The sequence below is a fragment of the Ictalurus punctatus genome, chromosome 12 (assembly GCF_001660625.3).
Source record: "Ictalurus punctatus breed USDA103 chromosome 12, Coco_2.0, whole genome shotgun sequence".
NCBI classification, from domain to species: Eukaryota; Metazoa; Chordata; class Actinopteri; order Siluriformes; family Ictaluridae; genus Ictalurus; species Ictalurus punctatus.
This window is the reverse complement of record NC_030427.2, coordinates 7,723,485-7,750,606: the sequence shown is the minus strand read 5'-3', so window position 1 is coordinate 7,750,606 and position 27,122 is coordinate 7,723,485. Positions and strand designations below refer to the sequence as shown.

At 41.5% G+C, this 27,122-nt stretch overlaps 1 protein-coding gene across 2 annotated transcripts in view; it reads left to right on the top strand.

Moving 5' to 3' along the window:
• The window catches only part of nck2b (NCK adaptor protein 2b), a 48,079-nt gene extending 20,957 nt beyond the window's left edge, over nucleotides 1-27,122 (top strand). The window contains exons 2-4 of one of the 2 annotated variants that reach the window (XM_017482374.3): nucleotides 15,079-15,320; nucleotides 24,855-25,546; nucleotides 26,041-27,122. In XM_017482374.3, the coding sequence (XP_017337863.1) occupies nucleotides 15,095-15,320; nucleotides 24,855-25,546; nucleotides 26,041-26,235 (1,113 nt within the window). In that variant the 5' untranslated portion in view covers nucleotides 15,079-15,094 and the 3' untranslated portion in view covers nucleotides 26,236-27,122. Of the gene's footprint in view, nucleotides 1-15,078; nucleotides 15,321-20,136; nucleotides 20,777-24,854; nucleotides 25,547-26,040 lie in introns of those variants that run through there. The other variant, XM_053684240.1, reaches the window with a different exon arrangement.

The window sequence follows — 27,122 nt, the reverse complement described above, 5'->3', positions numbered from 1 at the left end:
GTTTTATCTTATGTTTGTTAACTTCCTTGTGGCTGTACAATGGCAGTCTTCACGATTTACCCAGATTAACCCTGAGAAGCCGGAAATCTGGCTTCTCCTGACAAGTGGTAGTGAAATAGGCTAGATAAATTTGTGAGCATTGGTGAATACCAGAAAATGTATTTATCCCGTATCTTCACACCCTGTCTGGAAAGAAACAAATGAGCTGACCGACTTCAAGTGCAGGGTGTATGTGTGTGTATACAGGGCCCTCCAGTAATATCGGCACCCTTGGTAAATATGAGCAAAAAAGGCAGTGGAAAACTTTTTATATTTTGTTCAAAAAAATTCACAAAAATACTCTGCTCTCATGGATATCAAACAAGTTTACCCCCCAAAATATGTTTTGTTAAATATAGGTGTGCCACAATTATTGGCATCCTTTTAGTCAATACATTGTGCTAACTTTCTTTGCCAAGATAGCAGCTCTGAGTCTTATCCTGTAACGCCTGATGAGGTTGGAGAACACATGGCGAGGGATCTGAGACCGTTCCTCCATACAGAACCTCTCCAGATCCTTCACATTTCGAGGTCCACGCTGGTGGACTCTCCTCTTCAGTTCACCCCACAGGTGTTCTATGGGGTTCAGGTCAGGGGACTGGGATGGTCATGGCAGGATCAGGATCTTGATGTTGTGGTCAGTAAAGCATTTCTGTGTTGATTTTGATGATGTTTTGGATCATTGTCCTGCTGGAAGATCCAACCACGGCCCATTTGAATCTTTCTGGCAGAGGCAGTCAGGTTTTCATTTAATATCTGTTGATATTTGATGGAGTCCATGATGCCATGTATCCTAACAATATATCAGGTCCTCTTGCAGAAAACAGCACCAAAACATTAAAGATCCTCCTCCATATTTAACCGTGGACATGAGGTACTTTCCATATGTCTACCTCTCTGTGTGCTCCAAAACCACCTCTGTGTTTATTACCAAAAAGCTCTATTTTGGTTTCATCTGACCATAGAACCCGATCCCATGTGAAGTTCCAGTAGTGTCTGGCAAGCTGAAGACGCTCGAGTTTGTTTTTGGATGAGAGTAGAGGCTTGTTTTCTTGAAACCCTTCCAAACACCTTGTGGTGATGTCGGTGTCTTCAGATTGTAGTTTTGGAGACTTTCTGACCTTGAGACGCAAATAACTTCTGCAGTTCTCCAGCTGTGATCCCTGGAGATTTTTTGCCCACTCGAACCGTCCTCTTCACAGTGCGTTGAGACGATATAGACACACGTCCAATTCCAGGTCGATTCATAACACTTCCAGTTGACTGGAACTTCTTAATTATTGCCCTGATGGTGGAAACGGGCATTTTCAAAGCTCTTTCTATTTTTTATTTATTTATTTTTTTATAGCCACACCCCATTTTGGGTGTGCCCAAAATGCTCAACAACCTTTCGCCGCACATCACAGCTACATTCCTTGATCTTACCCATTGTTATGAATGGCTAAGGGAATTTGGCCTATGTGTTATCTCGTACCTTCCCTCTGAAACAGGAAATCATGGTTGAAGAATTTCCTGTTCCTAGTCACCCAGGTGTACTAAAAAAAAAGTAAAATATCATTGGGGATTATTTTTTTCCTCATATGAATTCATAGGGGTGCTGATAATTGTTGCACACCTATATTTAAAAAAAAAAAAAGTTTATTTTTTTATTTTCAGTTTTCTATCAAAAAGGTTAAACAATAAAGACGATTATTCACAGCCTTCTTTGCTCACATTCACCAATGGTGCCAATATTAGCGGAGGGCACTGTGTATACTATTTATTTATTTATTTATTCATTACAAAAATGATAAAAGGATATTCACAATATCTTGGAAAGGCGTATTGGCATAATTTATCATGATCTCAAGATCATATCGTCATCTCTCCCAGCTTTGTTCTGTGCCTTATTAATTTCCTAAATAATGTGAAACCGTTAGCTTGACGTGATTTTATAATCTGTCTTAATTTCAGTTTTGTGAAAGTATAAAAGCTTTTTTGTTTAATTTAAAAAAAAAAAAAAAAAAATCCAAAACTTTTAGCTTGTAAAGTTCGACAGGCGACCTTTGACCGAGAATAAAAATATAAATCAAAACCGTAGACAAAGCATTGTGGATGTGAGCGGTGTTTTAATGACCTTGACTGAGACTGACACTTCTGAGGAACTTCTGATCAAAAATATGGAAATGAACAGGGTGGCAGGGTGAGGAGCAAGTAACCAGAGGGGAAGATTTGGATTCCAGGTACTGAAACATCTGAAACAATCATTTTTGAGCTGTCTGCTCTGACTGTATATTAAATCATCCTGCTGGCGTTCTGAATGCGCAAAGTTTAGATGGTGAGGTGGACAAAAATTTGGCTGAGACTTTCTGTAAGGACCGGTGGCGGTCATGTGGGTTGTTAAGGAAGCTTTCTCCTGAAAGCTTTTCCTCTGTATTTGCATTCTTGGTTTAGGACAGAGGGACCTCCCTGTGAGTGTCTGATTGGCTGTTGAGCTTGTGGATAATTAAGCGTTATGATAACTGTGTTCGGGAATAGATTGAGTTGTGAGGGTGTGAACCACATGCTGGATTATTTACATAACCCAGCCGCTGGGTTGAGTCAGTTTGGCCGCTTTCGGTTAGTTAACGTAATGGTTAGGTTTCCATTAGAACCTAGCATTTGGTTTCATTCTTTTATATATATGCGTATATGGATAGCCAATGGAGAATGAAATGTTGGGTATGTATATCTGCAAGATTATTAATGAAATGGGAATTTCGATCATGACCTATTTTTTTGCGTATGGTGCTTTGACAAATGTAAGAAACAAACAAACAAAAAAAACGCGCCTGACTTGAGCCCCATAGAGAATCTATGAGAGACACCTGACCCAACAATACGGACGAGCTGAAGGCCGCTATCAAAGTATCCTGGGCTTCCAGAACACCTCAGCAGTGCCACAGGCTGATCGCCTCCATGCCACATGGCATTGATTTTATATTTATATATATATATTTTTATATATATAATTAGTTGTACACAATCTATTGCAGAATCTGCAAGATCTTAATACTGTTAACAAAATAAGAATGATCATAATAATCCCATGTTGATTTTCATTTAGTCCTGTCCTGAATAAGCTATTTCACATAACAGATGTTTACATATAATCCACCAGACAAGATAATCGCTGAATTTATAAAAATTACCCCGTTCTAAAGTTTACACACCCTCGATTCTTAATACTGCGTCGTTACCTGGACGATCAGCGGCTGTGTTTATGTTTTGTGAGAGTTGATCACGAGTCCCTTGTTTGTCCTGAGCAGTTAAACTTCCCGCTGTTCTTCAGAAAAATCCTCCACGTCCTGCACGTTCTGTGCTTTTCCATCATATTCTGCATATTTCACCCTTTTCCAGCAGCGGCTATATGATGTTGAGATCCATCTCGTACACGACTATTATATAAGGTGAAAACATTCACTGATGCTCAGGAAGGCAACACTATGCATTAAGAGCCAGGGGGGTGTAAACTTTTGAACAGGATGATGATTATTATTATTATTTATAATTGGAAATAAACAGGGTTTTCGGATTTCTTGCTATTTTTAACAAAGAAAATAAACTTTCAGTATCTTGAAAATGTAATGTTCAAGATCCCGCACCGTTTCTAGGTCCCTATTTAAATGTAAGCATTGACCATGTTAACTGCTTCGTACAAAAGGTCTGATTTCCCTCATGTCTAATCTCTTCTATTGCAGCTATGCGTTCAGACGACCCCCAGACGGATTGGATCCGAAACGGATCATGAAGTTTTGCACAAACCTCGTGGAGTCCGTGCCGAGTGCACGGTCATTAAAGCAAAAATGCGGACAAAACAAATATTAGGAAACTCTTCAAAAAACAAATAAATAATGTAATTATTTCAAAGACTCAACTTTTCACTCAAGTTGCTGTCTGTAATATAATTTCTAATGATTAAATTGTTCTATTAAATGAGAAATTCATGCAGAATTGCATTTTCACTAGCGCTCTCAGGCGTTTTGACCCCACTGTATATTTTCCTAGCACATGTTTAATGGATCAAATTCGCCTACGCTATATTCACGACTGGTTAAGTTAGCATTGTTTGTTTTATTGCTAGTAAGCACTCGGAGGCGAATTAGTATTGAATAACACGTGTGATGCATTAACGGCAAGCTTTCTGACTGAGATGACCGTTTATTAGGCTAAATTTGTCGCGTCTCACTACAAGCGGACGTTTGGGTCATTTTAAAACCAAACACCTAGAGAGCAAGTTATGACCAATCATGTTCAGTTAGTCAGTAATGTATCGGGAGTATTAAAGTGATACAGACTCGCTAATCGCAGAGGACAGTCGGACGCTGCTCGGCATCATGAATCGGGTGAGGTTTCTAATGACGTGATTCTGCACTGGATTACTTTTGTGCAATGTAAGGAGATGTTTGTCAGTATTGAAGATAGATGAGCGACAAATGGAGGCAATTAAACCGGCGTATAGCGTGGAGAGCGCCTAATGACTAACTTGGAGTTATTTATATCTGTAGCGAACAAAAGGGAAAAAGATCACTTTCCTGCTGAAGGCAAATAGAGCTGAATTCTTCTGACAGCTGCGTGTGACTCAAATACTAAGCACAGAGCAGCAGGCTTCGTTTATCGCTTTCCCCCTGTGTTGGTTTAGAAGAATCTCTTCAGCTATCGCTTTCTCGTTCTCTTCTGATGATTTCTGCGTTCGTTCATCTCTCTCTGTCTTCCTCACTCTGTCAGGTGTGCTTTGTGAATTTTGGCGTTTTAAAAAAAAAAAAAAAACACCCATGATTGATGTTTGATACAGATGCCGGAGAGATGGTTGCTCCTGTGGTTTCTAGCTTCTGGGAAACACGATATCTGAGCGCTGTGACACTACAGCTGGGGCTTCTGGGATTTGTGAGAGAGGGCTTAGGATGACCGGATGAGCTAAACACGGAGGAGAACGTTTGGTCTCTCGTGTGTAGTAAAGAAAGAGAAAATACAACGCATTTTGATATGAGCGGTATGAAATCTCTCTCATGAAGCCGCTTATCCTTTTCAGGGTCACGGGGGAACCTGGAGCCTATCCCAGGGAGCATGAGGCACAAGGCGGGGTACACCCTGGACAGGGTGCCAATACATCGCAGGGCACAATCACACACACACTCACACACCCATTCATACACTACGGACACTTTGGACACGCCAATCAGACTACCGTGCATGTCTTTGGACTGGGGGAGGAAACCGGAGTACCCGGAGGAAACCCCCGCAGCACGGGGAGAACATGCAAACATCGAACCCCCGACCCTGGAGGTGTGAGGCGAACATACTAAGCACTAAGCAGGGTAGGAAATCTCTCTAATAATTTAATATGAGATGACCGGCACAATACAAAATGTACAAAGAGCTCACCATTTAAAATACCCAATTCTCATCCTCTGCTGTTGTCCTCGTTCGAGGACTAAATAGTCAATAGTAGTAGTCAGTTAGTAAATACAGGGTGTCCGAAAAGTCTCATAACACCGCATATGTTAACCGAAGTTCATCATGAGTGGAAGAGATGAATCATGTAGGGGATGATTATTTTTTAAAATAATCTTACATTCTGCTAAAAAGTGTTAATTTCTCCTATGTATGGAGACATTTGGGACTTCCTGTAGTAGAACAATGGTAGAGGTAAAAAAAATATCTCATGCCAAATGATGAACAAATGCTTTTCTTAATCACTGCTCATGATGTTCTCTGGATGTGTTGAAGCAGGCTTAAATAAATCATCCCCAGTGCACATGAAATCTAGGGAGTGTTCCTCTCTCTGGAATCACCTGACGGTCAACGATAGCCTACAGTCGAGGTTGACCGATTGATCGGTTTTGCTGATTAATCGGCACTGATCACCGTTTGCTGGAGCTAAAAGTCCACACTTGATAGTTTTCCCCGGTTGCATCCGTTGCCAGAGCGGCTGAGAAGGGTGCGCCGTCATCATTAGACCGTATGAGAACGGCCTCTAGAGGCGAAATAAAAACTTTCGCTGACAAATTTTGTTGTGCTGTTTGAAGTGTTTTTTTGGGTGTATATCTTTATTTATGCTTATATTTATTAATAGCTAATATATTAATATTTACATCATTTTCATTTTAAAAAGTACAGTACATTTTTTCATGGTGCAGTCAGTACTGTTTTAATTTTTTTGTAATAAAGTTCAGAAATGTTTTACTTTTAAGTTTTATGTGTTTAAGTATCAATTTTATTTTGTTATCAGTTATGGGCAGGTACTGCCTAGCTTAGCTACTGGTAACAGTAAAATCCACTATCGGTTGACCTCTAGCCTTCAGGAATCTACAGTCGGGGCTAGAAAGTAATCAGCCCAGTTTTTTAACAGCAAATAAGACATGGGTTCCCAGTCTTTTTGTGCAAACAAAGATTTTCATCAGAGCCAAAACATCAAACAGCAGATGTTCAGAGCTGTAATCATATCGGCCACTTTGCCATCTATAATGCGGTTACATTCTGTTTTATTAGTAGTTACGTTAATGCTAGTCAGCTTGCCTTAACAAAGTACCACAGGTGCTTCAGGTGCTCACTCATACAAGCTGTGTTAATGATTGACTCGTTTTTGTTTGCAGAGACCACCTTGAACATTAGTGTGTCCCCAAACATGGGATGTTTTCAGGGTGTTTTGACGAATGTTTATTTTTGTTTCATAGCACGTTCGCCTCACGCCTCCAGGGTCGGGGGTTCGATTCCCACCGTGTCCCTGTGTGTGCGGAGTTTGCATGTTCTCCCCGTGCTGCGGGGGTTTCCTCCGGGTACTCCGGTTTCCTCCCCCAGTACAAACACATGCATGGTAGTCTGATTGGCGTGTCCAAAGTGTCCGTAGTGTATGAATGGGTGTGTGAGTGTGTATGTGATTGTGCCCTGTGATGGACTGGCACCCTGTCCAGGGTGTACCCCGCCTTGTGCCCCATGCTCCCTGGGATAGACTCCAGGTTCCCCCGTGACCCTGAAAAGGAGTAAGCGGTATAGAAGATGGATGGATGGAAAATCCAGTATGTACTGCTGTGTTTTATTCTGTTCTCAGCACACACTAAAGTGTGATGAGCGTTTCTCACTGGTTTGTGGCATTACCTGCTCTGCAGTAGCTCTATAATGGCAGTCAAGTTAGATGTGTGTAAATGACGGTTGTTTTTTTTTTTTGTTTTTTTTGGCACAATTTTAAATACCCCCCACACACACACACAGCAGAATGCAGGGATTTGTGTGCCATTGTTTGTAGTCTGCAGATGGCACTGGCTGATTTTTGAAGCCGAACAAAATGTGTGAAATACAACAAACGGCAAAATCTTCAACAGAGAGGGAAATAGTTCCCGTCTCACCGCTTTGTTATTTCGGCACCATCTTGCGAGAAGATTCCAAGCAGAATTGCAGTCAAGCTTGTACGTTTCTCATAGCAGTTTAGTCATATACCTTTTTTTGGAAATGGAATTTTTTTAAATTATTCTTAACATTCTTGCTTACAGTACTATGTATAAAGAGGCTGACGTTTACAGACGTGTAACTGAAGAAGGTTCAGGTACAGCAGGTGTGTTATTTATTTATTTATTTATTTACATTTTTTATCCTCTTCTTCTTTCTCTTATCATGTCCTGGAGTATGTTGACTATAGTTGTAAGCGTTAGCCTATTAGCAAGACACAGATCTGGCTTGCAGTATTTACTTGTCTTGTCTTGTATATCTGTGGTTCAGACAGGCTTGGTGTGTATTTAACATAATGTCTGTCAGTGAAGGATTAATGAGGGTGTTTTATGTTTGCTCCATTTTCTCCAGTCCCACCAGGGATTGTTACCAAGCACCCTACCAGGCTGTTGGGTACAGTAGGGTAGGGCTAGCCGATATAACACGGACAATCCTGATCACAAATAAGTAGGTACTTTTATTTATTTATTTATTTATTTATTTAAAGTTGTTCTATTCTCCTATCCAGCCGCAGAGTTACTTCTGTTGGTGTCATTCCACTAGGTGGTGATTTTAAATCCACAGACAAAGAGGGGAAAGAAATCTAACCGTAAGTGCAAATAAGTCTGGAAGGCCCTAAAAGGGTTGGAAAATTGTCTCAGAACACGAGGGAAAGTGTCCACGCGTGCTCTGCAAGGTGGAATTGGTTTGGGTTTTCAGTCAGATGTCAGACAGCGGCATTATTTGAAAAGTTTGCCAGAGACAGTAGACGGATTTATTTCTTCCTGGGGGGGGACAGTAGCGGAGAACTAGAAGTGAACCAACATTCAGAAAGCAGGTGGGAAAAATTAAGTACACCCTATAATTCAGTACCATGTAGAACCACGTTTAACAACAATAACTTAAAGTAAATGTTTTCTCTAGGAGTTTATCAGTCTCTCTCAGAGTTTTGGAGAAATTTTGGCGTACTCTTCTTCACAACATTTGTTTGTGCATAGCTCCTCTTAAGATCCCGCGTCGACATCCCAATGGGGTTGAGGTCTGTACTTTGACTTGGTCATTCCACCACCTACATTTTTTCTTCTTTAGCCCTTGAGATGTTGATTTGCTGGCGTGCTTGGGATCATGACGCCATTTTGGCCCAGCTTAAGCCGCCGGAAAGATGGCCTCGCATTTATCTCGAGAAGATTCTGATATAAAGTGGAGTTCATCGTTGTCTCAATGAATGCGAGATTCCAAGGTCCTGTGGCTGCAAAACAATCCAGCACCATGCTTGACAGATGGTATGAGGTGTTTATGGCGATAGGTTGTGTTTGGTTTTTCGCCAAGCATGGCGCTGTGTATGACGGATATCTACACTTCGGTCTGATCAGTCCAGAGGATGTCGTTCCAGAACGTTTGCGATTTGTTCAAGTGATCAGTCAGCCATGACATTAAAATCACTCTCAGGTGACGTGAATAGCATCGAGTATCTCATTACCGTGGCACCTGATAACGGGTGGGATCTATTAAGCAGCAAGTGAACAGTCCGTTCTGGAAGTTGACGTGTTGGAAGCAGGAAAAATGGGCAAGCGTAAGGATCTGAGCGACTTTGACGAGGGCCGAATTGTGATGGCTAGACGACCTGGTCAGAGCATGTCCAAAACGGCAGGTCTTGTGCGTTGTTCCTGGTATGCAGTGATTAGTACCTACCAAACGTGCTCCAAGGAAGGACACGGAGAACTTTTTGATGGCTGGTATTAAAACTTGCATTCTCCTGTATGTTCAGATCTGTAAAAATATAAATGTTTTCAGAATTGGAGTGACCTGCTTCTAGCAATGGGAGTGAGGGGAATAAAGTATATTTTTAGAATTTGACAAACAAGAGGCTTTGACAGAGTCAAGATGTCAGAAGTGCGACACTCCTTCCTTCACTTTCCCTTCTTCCTCTGTCACTCTGTCAGGATCAGATGGTTCATGTCTCTAACTTCCTGTGTGTCTGCTCCACGCATTCCTATCTGTCGTCTTCTCTCCGGTGCAGTCTGTTTCTCTTGTGCTCTCTCGCTTTCTCACTCCCTCGTTCTTGCCCTCTTCCTCTCTTGCCTCCGGGTTAAGCCTTTCCCAGCAACTGGGTCGCAAGGGGGCTCGAGTCACATGGATCAGTCTGGCTAAAAGTACTGAAAACTGACACCACTGATATTAAGACCAGACTTGAATCTCTCTCTCTCTCAATCTCTCTCTCTCTCAATCTCTCTCTCTCTCTCTCAATCTCTCTCTCTCTCTCTAATTGGAGTGTTATGCAGACCTGATCATGTAAGATTAGAGAACGATGTGGCACCTTAAAACCTTCAGCCTAGAACCTCAGTGCTAATGGACTTGCTGACAAACTTGTCTAATTTTGTAATGTAATGTTTGGTCAGGTTTATGTACTGTTGGATAAATTGTTAGAAATATAACCGTGCTCTGATACTGACATCCCACACCTGTGACAAATGTGGTCTCGCAGACAGTCATCTAACTAAATTGTATTATGCTCAGGGCTGGACAGATTATAGATCTATTAGCAAACCCTTCAGGACCCGTAAAAGCACCGACGTGCTGTCCAGTTGTTTTGGTTACCTGGAAACCCAACGACACGGCGGAGAAGTGGTCGCTAATGCGTAGGGAACCGTGCCGTGATACGGTCCGGCATGTCACGATGTTTATAACACCGCGATCACAATGTTCATTTATCAGCAAATGACACATCGTGCAGCTTATAGTTCGATTTAATGTCGTAGAATGGGTGTTAATACTTCCCTAAACCGTTCCCTCACCTCTCCTTTACTCTTCTGTCCTGAAGACTTTCCTGTGCTGGGAAGCTTTGCAAAGCGCTGTGACTGTTCCGAAGCGCCTACACTCGAGACGCCTGACATAAATGTTACACAACCGTCTCCTAACGGGAAAAACTCCACCACGTCAACGATCGTGTTTTTCTTTGTTAAACAACCCCGTTTATTTATTCAGTCTTCGATTATGTGACGTGTCCGCCGTACTAGTCCAAACGATAACGTATTAGAATGAGCGCGTTAATATAAACCCAACATTCGCGTTACAGCTGGAACTTTACTGTCTGAGCCTTGCCGTTGTACAGGAAATTCATTCTTCTGACCAATCAGATTTGAGAGTTTAACCACACTGTGTGTAAAATGTAATAAGATATATCCAATACAGACTGTAGCAAGTTATTGGCCGATTAGGCTTTGAGATTTGGTGTCGGGAAAGGGGTTAGCGCGTTCGCCTCACGCCTCCAGGGTCGGGGGTTCGATTCCCACCGTGGCCCTGTGTGTGCGGAGTTCGCATGTTCTCCCCGTGCTGCGGGGGTTTCCTCCGGGTACTCCGGTTTCCTCCCCCAGTCCAAAGACATGCATGGTAGGCTGATTGGCGTGTCCAAAGTGTCCGTAGTGTATGAATGGGTGTGTGATAGTGCCCTGCGATGGATTGGCACCCCGTCCAGGGTGTACCCCGCCTTGTGCCCCATGCTCCCTGGGATAGACTCCAGGTTCCCCGTGACCCTGAAAAGGATAAAGCGGTATAGAAGATTGATGTATGGATGGATTATTTTTTGGTTGCTTCTCAAAGTAATGTCCTCCATGCACTGGATTATTGGCTTATAAATTGTTGCACAGTGACATTCTCTAAAGCTTACTTATTAAAGGCTGGGGTTTTTTTCTTCTCCTTTAAACAAGCATGAGGAAGGAGAATTTGTAGTATACACCTGAGTACAGATGTCAGGTTTACAGTTAAAACAAGTACATGGAAAGTACATGAAATCTCCTTCAGTACAATTTTTCTTGAACGCGAAATCAGAGTCAGACTGAAATAATCCGGTTGTCCTTTCATTCTGCGTATTCGTTCTTTCACATCGGAGACCAAGACTGAAGGAGTTCATTTTCACATGAGAGCAATGAGGATAAGGAGGATCAGTAAGTCTTGGTTATTATAGTATACAGATATCCTCAAGCTGATATCTGACGGACACTTGAGCATCTCTGAGCGAGACTTGCCTACTTTCATACAAGCTTTGGTTCACATGGCACTTCGTGTAAAACGGTTAAAAAAAAAAAAAAAAAGTTAGAAAAACGCTTACTCAGGTTTTTCCCCTTTTCCGTTAGGCGATAAAGCAGCTCACAGCACCGTTCTCCCTGTATCCTATTGGATGAGGCGCTAAATGAACGAGGACGTTGAGATGAAGAGAAGGGGATAGTGTGAGAGGATCGTTTCTTGGATGTGCTTCCATGTGTGTTTTAATGTCTGCTTAACAGCTCCCGGCGCGAGCTGGCGGAACATCGTGGGATTCTTGTTTGCGGAAACGAAACTGCTCTCTCGTGCCCTCGGCCCGATCATGTTTTCCAGCTGCGAGGGTGATTATGGGTGGCTGTGGGCTAAAACCGAAACATCTGCCTTGAATGAAAGAACAAGGTCAGAGATGGTTCCCATAGGCCCTGTGCGCGTTGTAGACTGTATGAGAGAGAGAAGATGGACGGGACAGGCCGGGGTGTTCGTTGTAGGTACTCCATCGGCAATCTTATCAGCAAGTAAATAAATAAATAAATAATAAATAATATATATATGACTTAAAAACACTTGTTGAGCAGTAGTGAGACTGAGGAGGAAGGAGCGTTTCTTTGATTAATTCTTTACAATAATGACATCTACTGTATATTTGATCATCAACCCTGGCCAGATTCCTAGTCCCTGCTGATAAAGTTTCCACACTACACAATGCTACCACCGGCCGGCATCACTGTGGAGATGGTGAAACAACAGCAGCTTTTTTTTTTTTAAGCAAAAAACAAACACGTTGTGTAGTTTCATTTCAGTAAATTCTTTGCTCACGTTCTCTAACAGTAATTCACCTGCATCGCCACAACACGACGGCGTTCTCAGGGTTATGAGCGGCGTCAGCCGGATGTACTACATGTTCAGATTTGGTGTCTCTTGAGTCCCTGCCATGTTCGGGCAAACCACAAGTGGGATTTCAAATGGGTTTTTCAATAGTAGTTGTTTTTCCTGACGCTCTGGGCTTTATCGAGTGTCCTGGATATGGTTCTCCCATTCGAGATAATGATTCCTCCAGGTACATCCATACATTTTTTTATTGTGACCTCTGGGTTGTTTCTCTGACTATTGGCCTCCTTACCCGTTCACACACTTGTGGATGACGACGTTCTTTAGGCAGAGTCGTGACGTATCCGTTCCATTTTTTAATTTTTTTAAACTAATGGATTTAATAATGACTGGCACCCTGTCCAGGGTGTACCCCGCCTCGTGTCCGATGCTCCCTGGGATAGGCTCCAGGTTCCCCGTGACCCTGACGGAAGGATAAGCGGTATAGAATTCGGGTGGATTTAATAATGATCAGTTAATATTTATCTATTTATTTAACAAAGTTATGTTTAAGTTTGTTTTTTTGTTTGTTTTTTTTTAAATCAAACCCTGATTTATACATTTCCTGAACTTTGTTCTGGGCTTGTTTTGATAGCTTCTTGTGATGGTCGTCGTTGTGATGTTTGTTTAGGTGTGCTCTTTGGGACCTTCCAGGAATGGGCATGTATTTATAGTGAGATCATGTGACTCTTTAATTGATGATTAAGTGGTTGCACCAGAACTGATACATAGAGGTTTCACTGCACTGCACAATTTAAAATATTTTTTAAAATTTGTAAATCATTTTGCAAACTATATTGACATTGCAGCAACCGTTTTTGTCATCAATAGGCAATGGACGCATTAAGGAAGACAAACAAAAGAAAACTTGCAGTACACAGTTTTTTGTTTTTTTTTTAAATTTGTGATGGAACCAGCAAACAATTTTTTTTTTTTTTTTTTCTAATAAAACAAGATTTAAATTTTTACAGCAAGTCAGCCATTGGTTAAATATTTATATCACAAAAGTTTAATTTGAAACATTCCCAACAGGAAATTATGCTAATATTTGCGCATGTGTTAATCCCTTATTTGTATTAGTCGATGGGAGTCAACGGAACTTATCTCTAGTGACTTCTTTCTTTCTGTTCACTTACTTGTGCCATCACACTAGTCTAATAGCACGTGCTGTACATAGAGATTTTTCAGAGATGCCCGTTCTGGGGAAAAAGTTTCCCCAAACAAAAGCTCATTTGTGTAAGCACAACCATTACAGCAAATCGGAGAGGCAGGAAAAAGCCATTTCCTTTTGTATTTCGTCTGCTTTCATTTGTGAATGGTGCACCTCAGCCTAAATGGAGAAAAGTTTCAGGTCGATTTCACTCTTGAGAATGTGAATGTAGTCTCGGATGCTCATCTCGGAGAAAATCATTCCGCCCTGTCTGAAATTATTCACTGCACTTCCCGATACAACCATTATACAACGCTCGACACTTGGCGTTAGGGCTGCATTAACTGATCGATTAAAAAAAATAAATAAATCGATGATGATGATAGTTGCCAACAAATTTCACTTAAACGAAATCACATGAGCAAGAGTGCCGTTGTACTGAATCCGGAGAGCACGGACGATTTTGCTTCCTTGGTCATGGATGGCTGTGGCATTGCTGGGGTTCGAACTCGCGGTCTCCCGACGACCGGCCGAACGCTTTTCTGGTGCGCCACTCAGAGCCCTCAAATTACAATGTTACACACTACACATGAACTTTAAATGTAAATATCAGTAGGAACCCTGTGAACCCTGTGTGCATGGTTAAAATACAATCGTCTGTGACGATTGTTACCCAAAAGCTCATAATCCTGCAGGCCTGCTTCAGCATTGGCATGATGCTCTGTGTCTGGTAAATTATCTGCTGTACTGGGCCAACTGTAAGAGAGAGAGGAGCGATGGGGATGGAGAGCCAGGCTGTGAAGTGGCCATGATTTGTGTGCAGTATGATGGATGGCATGGTATTCTCCCAGAACACCCTGCAGTGACCGCTGTACCTGCTATTCCCCAGTGGTTGTTGTGGGTATGGCTTCTGTCAGAGTGATTGGGTAGCAGTGCGAGTAAGAATCCCTGAGGCAGGAAGTGGATTGTCACAGCCCCATCACACACTATTGCCTCGTCTCAATCAGCCAGCTCTTGTTAGAAGCATTTGGTTCATCTGTTCCTCTCTCCCTCGCATTCTGCTTTCTCATTCACTTTCTCCTTTTCTGGCCATGGTATCCCTTTTCCCAAGCTTCAGTGTTTTTACGTGCAAACCCGCCTCACTGTTTGAGCTTTTATAACTGTTAAATAAGTTACAGTATTTTAGTGGAACTGGGAAAATCTTTAATAAGGGAGCTGTTTTAGGTGTGGGACTGTAGTCTAAACGTGGCATAACTAAGCAAGTGATTTTCTGGCTAGATGAGCTTACCTCAAGCTGGCAGGACTCCCAATTCTCTGTCGCTGCCCATCCATGGTCAATTACCCAGGCTGGCAGGAGCGCTAGATGGCCAGCATGGTGCAAGATGGCAAGGGACACATGGGCTCTTTAGCATTTCATATTCTTATTTATTGTTCATACTCTAGGTAATTAATGCAGTAGTGTGTGTGTGTGTGTGTGCAAATAGCGTTCCTATGTACTATTCACTGGAATGAACCGTAGTTCTTCGTTTTTTTTTTAGCGTGACTCCATGAAAGATGTCAGAAGAGGTGATCGTGATCGCCAAGTGGGACTACTCGGCACAGCAGGAGCAGGAACTCGACATCCGGAAGAACGAACGCCTGTGGCTCCTAGACGACTCAAAAACGTGGTGGCGTGTCCGCAACGCTGCCAACCGCACAGGCTATGTGCCGTCCAACTACGTGGAGAGGAAAAACAGTCTGAAGAAGGGCTCGCTGGTGAAGAACCTCAAGGACACCCTGGGTAAGCTTTATTGATTGGTCAATTACCTGCACAGCAACTGTTGTTCGTTTTTTTAATCGCCGTTCATTATTCGTCATCATCTCGCTTAATGAAAGTCTTCATTAGACGTGTCTCTGTAGAATCAGGGTGGTGTTGCCCTTGAAGGACCTTTTTAAGATGAAGAGTGCGTAGGAGGCTGAACTGATCGAGATGGGTCTTATTGTAAAGCAGAATTCATTACCGAGCTCTTTTAATCGCACAAAGTGGACGAGGGATTGATGGGCCATGTCGTCACCTGTAATGAAACGGTTTTTAGGCCGGATTAACAGGCACGAGTCTGGGAGTTTCAAAGCTGTCTGAAAGCTGGGATTGGACGACATAATGCAGCGCAGTTCATAATCCAGATTAAAAATATCCTGTTTTGTGTCTGACCTCAGAGAGATTTGTGTCTGCCTTATCTGATAGGATTTTGGTGGAATAGGTAGAGCTGGCGTACTGCTGCAGGTGCCCATACTTGTAAATGTGAATCTTTATCGCAGGGGTTTAGTTATGTAGATTGGTGAACTGCGATCATTTTTTTTTCAAACTCGTCTAGTTGTTATGAGTGCTTGTATTTTGTCGAATGTAGAAATAAAATGTCCTGTGAAGATGCGGGTTTGATCCACGACGTCTTGGAGGGGCACGTAGAAACCCTGGGCGTCGATCGTGTGCCTGTTTATGGGTACTTAATACTCAATGACGGTGTTTCAGCACAGAGAGGCGAACTTCAGTGAGTGATGGAGCAATTTACACCGTACACCGCTGTCCGAGAACACACCGAGAACACACATGCTCACACTCGCGCACAAACACATTACAGTGCCACATAAATTCATAATTTTCTCTTCACACTAATTGGATGCTTAGCCTGAGGTCTACATTCTTGGCTGCTCTGGACATGGACAATAAATCAGTGATTGAACGCATTGCATCTGTTCGAGACAGGAAATGGAAGAGTGATATGAGCGGAGTTATGCAGAGAGGTATGGGGCTTGGAAAATGACGCAAGCATTTGAATATGAATTTAGACCGCCTTTACTTACAGTGGGGCGGGGATAAGTACTGAACGTGTCAACATTTTAGTCAGTAAACATATTTCCAATGAGGTTATTCACATGAAATTTTCACCAGACTTTGGTATTAACTCAATAAATCCACACACACAAAGAATTCACAACATTAACGTTCATAAATGAAGTTACGTGTAGTAAAGAGGAATGACACGGGGAAAAAAGTACTGAACACGTTAAGTGAAATGTATTTAATACTTAGTGGAGAAGCCTTTGTTTGTAATGACGCTTCAAGACGCTTCCTGTATGAAGAGATTAATCCAATTGAACGAGATTTAAAGACAATATGTTTAGAAGAACGCCTGAACACTGCGGCCCATTAATTTCTTCATACAGGAAGTGAAAACGATGTTGACGCGTTCAATACTTACACTGTATATCATTTATTAAAGCTACTAGAGTTCTGCAGCCAAGAGTAGAAATGTTTTTCCTGACCGACTGATATTAAAGACATGAACAGTGCTAGCTGCACATCTTGTTTTCGAACACGTAAATGATCAGCTCATCAAAACGCGATGAGTAAAGCCCATCGTGTCCTCCCATTTGTTTTCCCCCGATAAAAGTTCAAGCATTAAATTGTTAACAAGGACTCTTGACCGTGTTAGCGTCAAACGTGCATATGCTAACCATTTAAGTAAGCAAGCAAATAAATAAATAAATAAATAAATAAATAAATAAATAAAACACTGGAATTAAACTATGCTCCAACATTCATATTGAAACTCACCTGCTTGAACTCCTTGAATAAATACTGCGGTCAAACCAGCCGCTCTTCCTGAAGGCGCGGTTAATCCATCCGCACGTATATTTTAGGGGTGCGGCTTTTTTTTTTTTTTTTTTTTTTTTACACATTTAGCAGTAACGGCACGAAGAGCGGGAAACGAGCGTCTGAGAGCTCCTACACAACAAACGCAAATTAACAGTGATCATTTTAAATAGATAAGAAAACCAAAAATTTACCTAAATCTGGGGGTCGGGCTTTAAGGTGCTTTCATAGGTTAGATGTATTGGCACCCTGTCCAGGGTGTACCCCGCCTTGTGCCCGGTAGAGCCTGGGATAGGCTCCAGGTTTCCCCGTGACCCTGAAGAAAGGATAAGCGGGATAGAAGATGGAGGGATGGATAGGTTAGATGTGTTTGCTCCTTTTGTTGCAAAACTTCGATTACAGTGTTTGCAAATTGGTTTTTGATTATTGATGTTCCCTTTGTGATCTGCCTCAAATGTGGCTCTTTGACCTGGTACTCGGTGCTTGTGAAAATCTGGTACCGTCAACTTTTTTTCTTTTTAGTAACAACTTGGTACCAAAGTACTTTTGACAATCCTCGTAGTTTAGTGAAGTCAGAATGGACGATGAACCTTAAAGAGGTAATTGTGTTTAAATACATGTGATACTGAAAACGCTACATTTCTATTAATATTATATACTATGCATTGAGTGTGAGCATGTAGAAATCTGCCAATTTGAGTAGAACATAAAGGAAAAGAAAACGTCTACTTTTTCCCTGAGAATCTCAGACACTTCACATTTGGCTTCATTTGCATAAAATAAAAAATATTTGAGATTCGTATTTAGGGTTTTGAAAACTGTTCTCAGAACTGTAACCCATAATTCTGAATTATTTTAAAGGCGAATCTTACTTGTAGCAAGTTCAGAACAAAGAAAGAACGTGGGTAAATCTGTAAATTTACAACATATACCACAGAAAGCATTATTTAATTGTGAATCTGTTTTTAGAGGATTTAAACCTAACATGGTGAGCAAATTATATTATAGAATTCAGGCAATTTTACTGGGGTTATCTCATACCGTGTGGCAAGTAATAATCTGGAAGGACCTTTGTAATATTACAGTCTAAAACTGGATTTAAAGAGAAGCAAATTAGTAAATGAATCACATGAAAATGTATCACTTGAATGTGAAGCTCATGAAAATGAATCACATGTAAATGAATCATGTGTAAATGTATCGCATGAAAATGTATCGCATGAAAATGTATCACTTGAATATAAATCTCATGAAAATGAATCACATGTAAATGAATCATGCGTAAATGAATCGCATGAAAATGTATCACTTGAATAGGAATCTCATGAAAATTAATCTCATGAAAAATGAATCATACGTAAATGAATCATATGTAAATGAATCACATGTAAATGAACCATATGAAAATGAATAAATAAAAGACAAATACAAGCTGGAAAAAAAAAAGAAAAGAAAACAGAAGTCCAGTATAGATTTCTGAACTACAGCGACTGGCATTCTAGCAGAACATAACAAACCATTCCATATTACATGACTAGATTGGAATCAATGAAATCAATTTTTTTTTTCTCCTGTTTCAAATAATAAGACCGTATCCACGTCTAAACACAACCTAGTTTTGAATCAAAATTCTACCTCCAAGAGCTAGACAATATATACTGTACTGCAGAAGCAATGAACACATTTTATTACTGAACACGTACACAGTACACATCCGAACTGCAGTTATTACAGCGCCGCAGTTTCACACTTGGTCACAGTATATGATCAGACACCTACCTCATGGTTAACGTTCTCAAAATACTGATTCAAATGCACTGCATTTCCTCATGGCCACGCCCTCTTTCAACTGAAAGAACTTGGAAGTACAATAATCTCAACAATGGTCCGGTAGATTGTCGTTTGAGTTCCTGGATTTTACCGAAATGACTTGGATTCTGCAGGCCTGTCTGGAACGTGTGCTCTGTTTTCCAACCTCACCTGCAGGCATTTCAATGTCACCTCAGTACTTGAATAGTTCAGATAACGCTGGAGTCAGATTTAATTAAAGCTTCATTTATCAACACACGGGAGCTTCTGCGAGTTTCCATCCTGAACAAATGAGCAAATCCTTAGTGCATTTCGGGTAACCAAAGCACATTTTAGAAATCAATTATACCTAAATGATGTGTTTTTGTCGCTCTGAAATGATATAATAACCTCAAAAACATACAGTGATATCCAAGCACCTTTGCATAGTCCTTGCATGTGTTCCTGACCAGGTTTCTATAATTAACACTAGCTGCACAAGTATTTATCATTTTTTAAAATCTTTATTTAAAAAATTTTTTTTGTAAGTGTGTGTTTAGCTACGTGATGTGTTCTAGCTAGCGATTTCCCTTCATCAAATTGATTGAAATCAGATTCCTTTCTATAAATACACCCGTTTTATTGTATACTTGCTACAACAGAATTAAGTTATAAAACACTAACTCGTCAAATTAATTATTATTATTATTTTTTTTTAATGTTGGGTATTTCTAAAGAGTGTACCGTTCCGAAGAATAAAAGCTGAACTGCCGACCAAAATTGTGTCATTTGTTCGTTTTTCCACCAACCACGGAGTAGTTACTGATTTCATTTTTGAGGTAGATTCATCTTCAATGTTCATCAACCACAAGCTTACAGAGCAGCTTTAATCGCCTTGGCCTAGATTCTACAACTCTCTGGAAGTATACAGGACGAATGAACACCATTCCTCCAAAAGACATCGCCTCAGTGTGCGTTTTGTTGCCGAATGAGCTATAGAGCGCTGCCCGACGCATCTCTCCGAGATATCCCATCGGGGTTTTATTGGGTTGAGAGATACGGTGACTTGTTTGAGTATGAAAATGATGTCAATCACATTGAGTGACCCTTATATCAGGACTCGTATAGGATGGAAAAAACTTTGGCTCGGTCAGTGAAGACATCTGGCGGAGAGCGCAAGTCTTTACTCTGCTTACCTATTGATTTTTAAATCAGTATTTAATAATGTGTGTGTGTGTGAAGTTCCTTGGAGGTGTGAATCAGGTGGTCTCACAAATGCTCAGAGGAATTTCTGAAGTATTCCACAAAGTAAGATGAAAACTTTTGGTGGAGGGAGAAGAGAAAAACTAAAAAACCATTACGCGTGCAATATGATAATCAGAGTGTATGTTGACGTGATGTTTGCTCTTTGGAAAAGTAGGTCACCTTGTTTCAACAGTGTTGTAGCTTCGGGGATTTACCTGCGTTCCCTGCATTAACATGGCACAAGTGAGTCACGAGTCAATACGTGAGTCACGAGAACCGTTTGGAATTGAGTGACCTTGATGACTCACGGCTGTCCGAGGTCGGATCTAATTTTGTTGCATGTTAAAAATGAGTCCATAACCTGACGTCTGATTGAATCGGATATCCCCTTCTGATAACCACACTAGTATATCAGACATGTATTTCCGGGAAACGCCACTGAAACACTTCGTTATATCAAAGGCAAAGCAGGCATGCCGTCTCCCTCGGAGTATCGTCTGTTCAGTTTGTCTGCGTGGGAGCGTGTGAGACTCGGAGACCCGAAACACAGCAGATGCACAGGTCCTCAGGTGGGGTTTCCATTCCACCTGTTTTTATGCGAACATTGAATCTTCGCATAATAAAGGCCTTAAAAAAAAAAAGTCTGTAAACATTTCTAAGCTATACTGATGTGGCAAAGTTTGTGTATCCTATAACGGAACGCAATAGAGAGTACTATAATCCTTTCGAATAAATTACACCGCAGAGACTTATAAAACAATTTTGATATAGGTAAAAAATATATCTATATACATTCAAAACAGCATTGCGGTTCAAAGCTGCCTATTTCCACCTGTCTTATGTAATACCTTTCATTGTTCTCGTATCCATTAGACTAAAGCCACAATGCAAGTACGTCCCGATACATATTTTGAGATGAGAAGGCAATGTTTATAACCGAGCTCCGGTTCGCAGGTGTAAATATTAGAACTCGCCAGTCGGCCACAGACGCCAAGGGATTCGTTGTACTAACCGGTGGTAAGAGCATCGGATAACGCGACGATTGATTTATGCGGTTTATTATTTAAAAGAAAAACCATCAGTTAATACAAGTGTTACTTCCTTTGTCAATGGTGTATTAGTGTTGAAGTCCGTGGATTGTTCGGGTTAACGAAAGCATTGAACGATGTCAGTTAAGGGAATCTTAATGAAAAGCATTAGCATAAAGTGGAAATAGTGTGACGAGTTAAAAAAAAAAAAAAAAACCAAGCCATCTCTATACTACATTGCACCTTGTTTATTCCTTGTGGCACGGCTGCCCGATTTAGCGGGTTGCCATCTTGGATCTTGACATCCTAGTTATCTAGACTAAATTGGATCAGACCCGTGTCCTGACCTGTGTCTTGGAGCCACCGCGAGACACTTTTGACGCATCATGTCGTGAGTCGTCATCTGCTGTGCTTTCATGTGAACTGCTTGAAGCGTATGGAAAACGGTGACCTCCATGACTCACAGCTCTCTAGAGCTTCTATTTTTGTTGCCTGTTAAAAGCCGCGTCGTTGACCCCTAAATCCACCCGATGTCTTCGTGTATAACACAGGCCTTTGTTCTAAAGGTTACTTTTTAAAAATAAATAAATAAATAAATAAATAAATAAATAAGCAGTGATGATGATGATGATGATGATAATATTGGATGAAGTTTGCACTTTGAGGACCAGACTGCAATTGTGAAAAATAAATATTTTGTATAATGAATATCTTTATTATTTAGGACCGCCTGAATATTCAGTATGAATAGGAGAGCTTCCGTTTGTACCTAAGGAGGTGAGACGACCTTTGTCCCGATTGTTAAACTAAACAAAGAGCCATAATAGTGGAGTAAGCAATATATAGTCAGACCTGTTCATTCGAAGATGATTCTTCATTTCGACGCCAAGTATACGCGCTGTAAACCAATTATCTGAAAATACTCAAGCGGAGCTGATCGAATCATTCCTTCATTAGCCATCCCGAACAGTTCGGTCGTTTTTACCCGTAACTTAACGTTTGCAATCAGCTCATTTCTGGTTCTCATCCTGTGTGCAAATTAAAGTAACCAAGACTAGAGTTTTTAGGATAATGGATAAGTGCGCAGGCATTTTTACATATCAATTTCATAGCCATCATCAACAAATCGTTGATGAGTCAATGATCAGCCAGTGATTAGTCAATGATTAATGATCATAGATCAATGATCCGTCACTGACGAGTCAATAATGAGTCCGTGATCAATGACTAATCTCGGATCACTTTGATGCATCAATTACAAGTCGATAATGAGTCCATGAATCGGTGATCAATGATTACTCAATCACTCAGTGTTAAGTGTATTAAAGTATAAAATGAGCACAGTCAATAAACCCATTAGAACGCCTGCGTGTGAAGTATATTATGTGATATAGAAGAGTCTTAAATCATCTTTATTTTGAGATCGCATTGCCACAAGAAAACCTTTTACAGAGTCAACTGCAGGAATATGGTATAAGATGATGTTTTGTATTATTATTATTATTATTATTATTATTATTATTATTATTATTATTATTATTATTATTATTATTATTATTATTATTATTATTTAATGTCTGTATTTTGTAAATTTGGCCTCCCTCTGTCTTTGCTGCTTAAAAACCAGGTATCTTACACAAATAAGAGAGCGATGTTGCCACTGAATTGTGGCGTGTGTTGTGGTTAGTCGTATGAGGGATGTGCAGACATGCACATAAAAGGCTGATTACTTGCCACCGTTTCCTCAAGAAGACATGGCTTTGACAGATTGATGCAGGTGTACAGGAGAGAACATAGTGCTCAAGTCTGACATTCTTCAGACACATCTAAATACAGACAGGATGTCAGATTTATTTTGTTGACTTAATCTGCTGGTTAAAAATAGAGCTCGTCATGGTATGCGTTTGCTTATGGGAGACTGGCAGTGCATGGTGCTGGTATGTGTTTTGCGCAGTAACAATGGGCTTGAATACTCTCCAGTCTGAGTTTGTGAATTTCAGCTTCTCTCATTACTGGTCACGTGTTTGATTTCGGACGCCTCCGCGTTTCATTTGGTTTTTCTGCTAAGACGAGAGATTTCCGTGTTTATAATCATTTGTTTATCAAATATGAAATACTTGTAATTGTCTAAAACAGTGGTTTTCAAAGTGGCCACCAGGGGGCGCCCACGGGGCCTCAACAGTTTGGTCGGAGCCACCAAGCCCATCCCTCCCTCTAGTGCATTTTCTCTTTCTCACTCCGACAACCACACACACACACAATCAATTCCTGAGGTAATGTAAAGATGTAAGATGTAATTATTAATAATAAAAGGGGGGGGGGGATATATTCAGAATTCTGTATTTTTAATGTGTTTTAAAGACATCTTGCTAAAGGGGGGCCTCGGTCAAACGTTAATGCCATTTGGGTGGCCTTGCCCTGGAAAAGTTTGGGAACCGCTGGTCTAAAAGCCATAAAGTGGGCAGGGGGGTGGTATCCATTTTTTAATGGATACCAGTGTTTTATCAAAACCCTTCACATGGTCAAATATTTGATGTTTACTACTTTATATAGTTTTAAAAAATGACAGCCTTTTTAAAGATATTTAAAATCTGAAAAGTGAAAAAATTGATTCCAATTCCACAGAAAGATGTCCCACCTACTTCTACATTTATGGCTAATACACAGCGACTTGCATTTATCTCATTTATACATCTGAGCAGTTGAGGGTTAGGGCCTTGCTCAAGGGCCCAACACTGGCAGGTTGGCGGTGATGGGGTTTGAATTCATGACCTTTTGATCAGTCGTCCAACGTCTGAAACACTGAGCTACCACCTGCCCGACCCCATCTACGACTTGTGTACAAACAACGTGTGAACGAAATTGTAAAGAACTGCAAGTTTAAAATGGGAATCATCACCTGAGGTAAACGTCACTCGCAGCATTTAATCACAAGCCTCATCACTGTCTCGTCACCCGACTGATCTCGTCACGCTAACGTCCACGAGGAAAGCCTGACGTTCGCTGTGTGAGGAAATCACACTTCGCTAGCTGGATTTTAGATATCTTGATGCATGTTTTTCTCCCAAATTTGCTCATCTGCCAGTTCCCTGTTCTCCCTTATCTTCAAAAGCTACAGTACCAACCAGAAAGGGTGAAGGCTAATACGAGTTTCCTCTGAGACGACCACATCTTTATGACCTGTTACTCGTACTGCTTTACAGGGCAGTGTAACACACTCCGAGGAAAGCGCCATCTGCCGCCTTCCACACACATGAGCTTACAGATGCCCAATCACTGTGGTTGAGGGGGTAAAAATATACCCCTATGTGTGTTTTTTTTTTAAAGTAGATATGTGAAAGTATATTACTGGCAGAAAAACTCAATTTTGTTCAAAATCCTGTTTTCGAGAATTCCGCCATAGAGAAAGTGCTGGACTTGTTGAAAGTGCTCATATTGTTGTATAAGGTGATAATTGGAAACTACAAGCATTTAATATCAAATGACCGAAGCAGCTGATGATAATATTCCAATCAAAGCTCACCAAGATGATTAGTCTTATATACAGTCTATAATACAACTCGTTGTTTTAATTCGGTTGTGTTTTTGAAACTGACTGATGGATGGCGTATCGTTGCAGGTCTGGGTAAGACCAAGCGGAAGCCGAGCACGGATGCCGAGTGCCCACCGAACGGCGTCGGAGCAGGGGCAGAGCGCATCTACGAGCTGCACACGGCAGCGGTGGCCAAGTTTGCGTACACGGCAGAGCGCGACGATGAACTGAGCCTGGCGAAAGGCGCACGTCTGCTGGTGCTCGAGAAATGCAGTGACGGCTGGTGGCGCGGCCGCTGCGGTGACGGCCGGGTCGGGTGGTTCCCCTCCAACTACGTCCAGGAGGAGGAGGAGGATGAGGAGGAGGAGGAAGATGCAGGTATGGGTGATGGGCAGAGCGCACGAGCGTTGCACAAGGTGCAGACGCTTTACCCCTTCAGCTCGGCCACAGAGGAAGAGTTGAATTTTGATAAGGGGGAAATCATGGAGGTCTTGGAGAAGCCTGAGAATGACCCCGAGTGGTGGAGGTGTAAAAACAGTCAAGGCCAAGTGGGCCTCGTGCCCAAAAACTATGTGACAGTGCTGAAAGATGGGTCGGCACAAGGAGGAGGGGCCAGCAGTTTCACGGTCCATCCTGTGCAGCATGCAGGCCCCACCCACACAGGCAGATTCGCTGGGAAGGACTGGTACTACGGCAGCGTGACGCGGCACCAGGCTGAGTGCACGCTGAATGAGAGGGGAGCCGACGGAGACTTCCTAGTGAGGGACAGCGAGTCCTCTGTGAGTAAATGAGGGAATTAGTGTTTCACTTACAGGGTACTTCTCCAGGGTAATATTCAGTGATGTTCAAGATGTTTGGTTACTGATCTTTTCTGCTTGCCAGACTGATTCTTGTACATTTCACGAAATTGGAGCCGGGAGAGAAATTATAAACTGTCCTATTATTCCAATAAATGTCTGTGCTCATAAAATATTCTCATACTGTGCTCATATATTCACAGAAGGCTTTATTGGCTCAAACAGAACCTGTTGCTTTTAACTTATCCTATTAACGTCTGTAACTTGATAATCATATACTCATAGCTCTTTTCAATAACTCGAGGAGATTTACAGCAAGGAAAAACATTACACGCAATCACCGAGCACACACTGGTGAAGGGGTGGGGGGCGGGGATAAAAACCTGAGTCGTAGTTGCCTAGATTGGATACAAATTGGAAATCTTTGTTTAATTCACTAATACAGCGATGTGATATGTACGTTTCTCTTTCTTTAGCCGAACGACTTCTCCATCTCCTTGAAGGCATCGGGCAAGAACAAGCACTTCAAGGTGCAGTGCGGCGAGGGTGTGTACTGCATCGGGCAGCGGCGTTTCAACACTATGGACGAGCTCGTCGAGCACTACAAGAAAGCACCTATTTTCACCAGTGAGCACGGAGACAAGCTCTACCTTGTCAAACCCCTGCAGTGACCCCCCCCCAGCCAAAAACGAACCTTATCAGACCTCACACTGAGCCACGCCTCCTTACTGAACTCCTTGATGGTCAGTTCTCACCAGCAAGAGTGCCAACTCACGCAACTGGGCGGTGACACTGTCCCTCTTACTGTTGAATTTCCTGTTTACTACGTCAGATATTTTGTCCTCGCTGGACATAAAACCGTCTGCTAATAAATCTTTCCAGTTAAGTGTTGACATAAGAGATAAGATACGCTTTTGTTGCCGCAGTTTCGATTCAGATTTTACACTGCGAACAGACTTAAGCTGACAAGAAGTAGCCTTTTAATTTTATTTTTGTTATAAATTGATTCGACGGTACGATAGGGAATATTCTGAGCCTTCACATGGCAGTCTGTATCAGAGGAGCTACAGGACTGTCTGTCTACGTGTTGCAAGAAGAGCCAATTTGTGACACACAGATACTGACTGCCCCCTGCTGGACACACACGCACATGCACGCACACACATACAGAAGGATGCATGGACTCACACAAGGGAGGTCTGTTTATGAGATGAATTGAATGTCAAATGCTCAACCAAATGTGCCACACACTCGTTAAGTGTAACGATCCACATTTATTCCGACCCAAAATCGACAATAGCCTGAGTCGTACTATATCTGTATGGGTATCTTGTATAATTACAAGACAGCTTTTTTTTTTCTCTGTACACGCCTTTAATTTCCCAGCTTTTTAAAAGTATTTGTCTGAATGTAAGAGCACTGTTATTTAAATCTGTGTCTATTTAAACTAGAGCATAAGGTGCATATAGGAGTTTACTAAGCACTGTACCAATGACCGTTATGTTGGACGTTGATATACATTTTGTTTAATTAAACATTTTGCAAAATAATGGTAAAA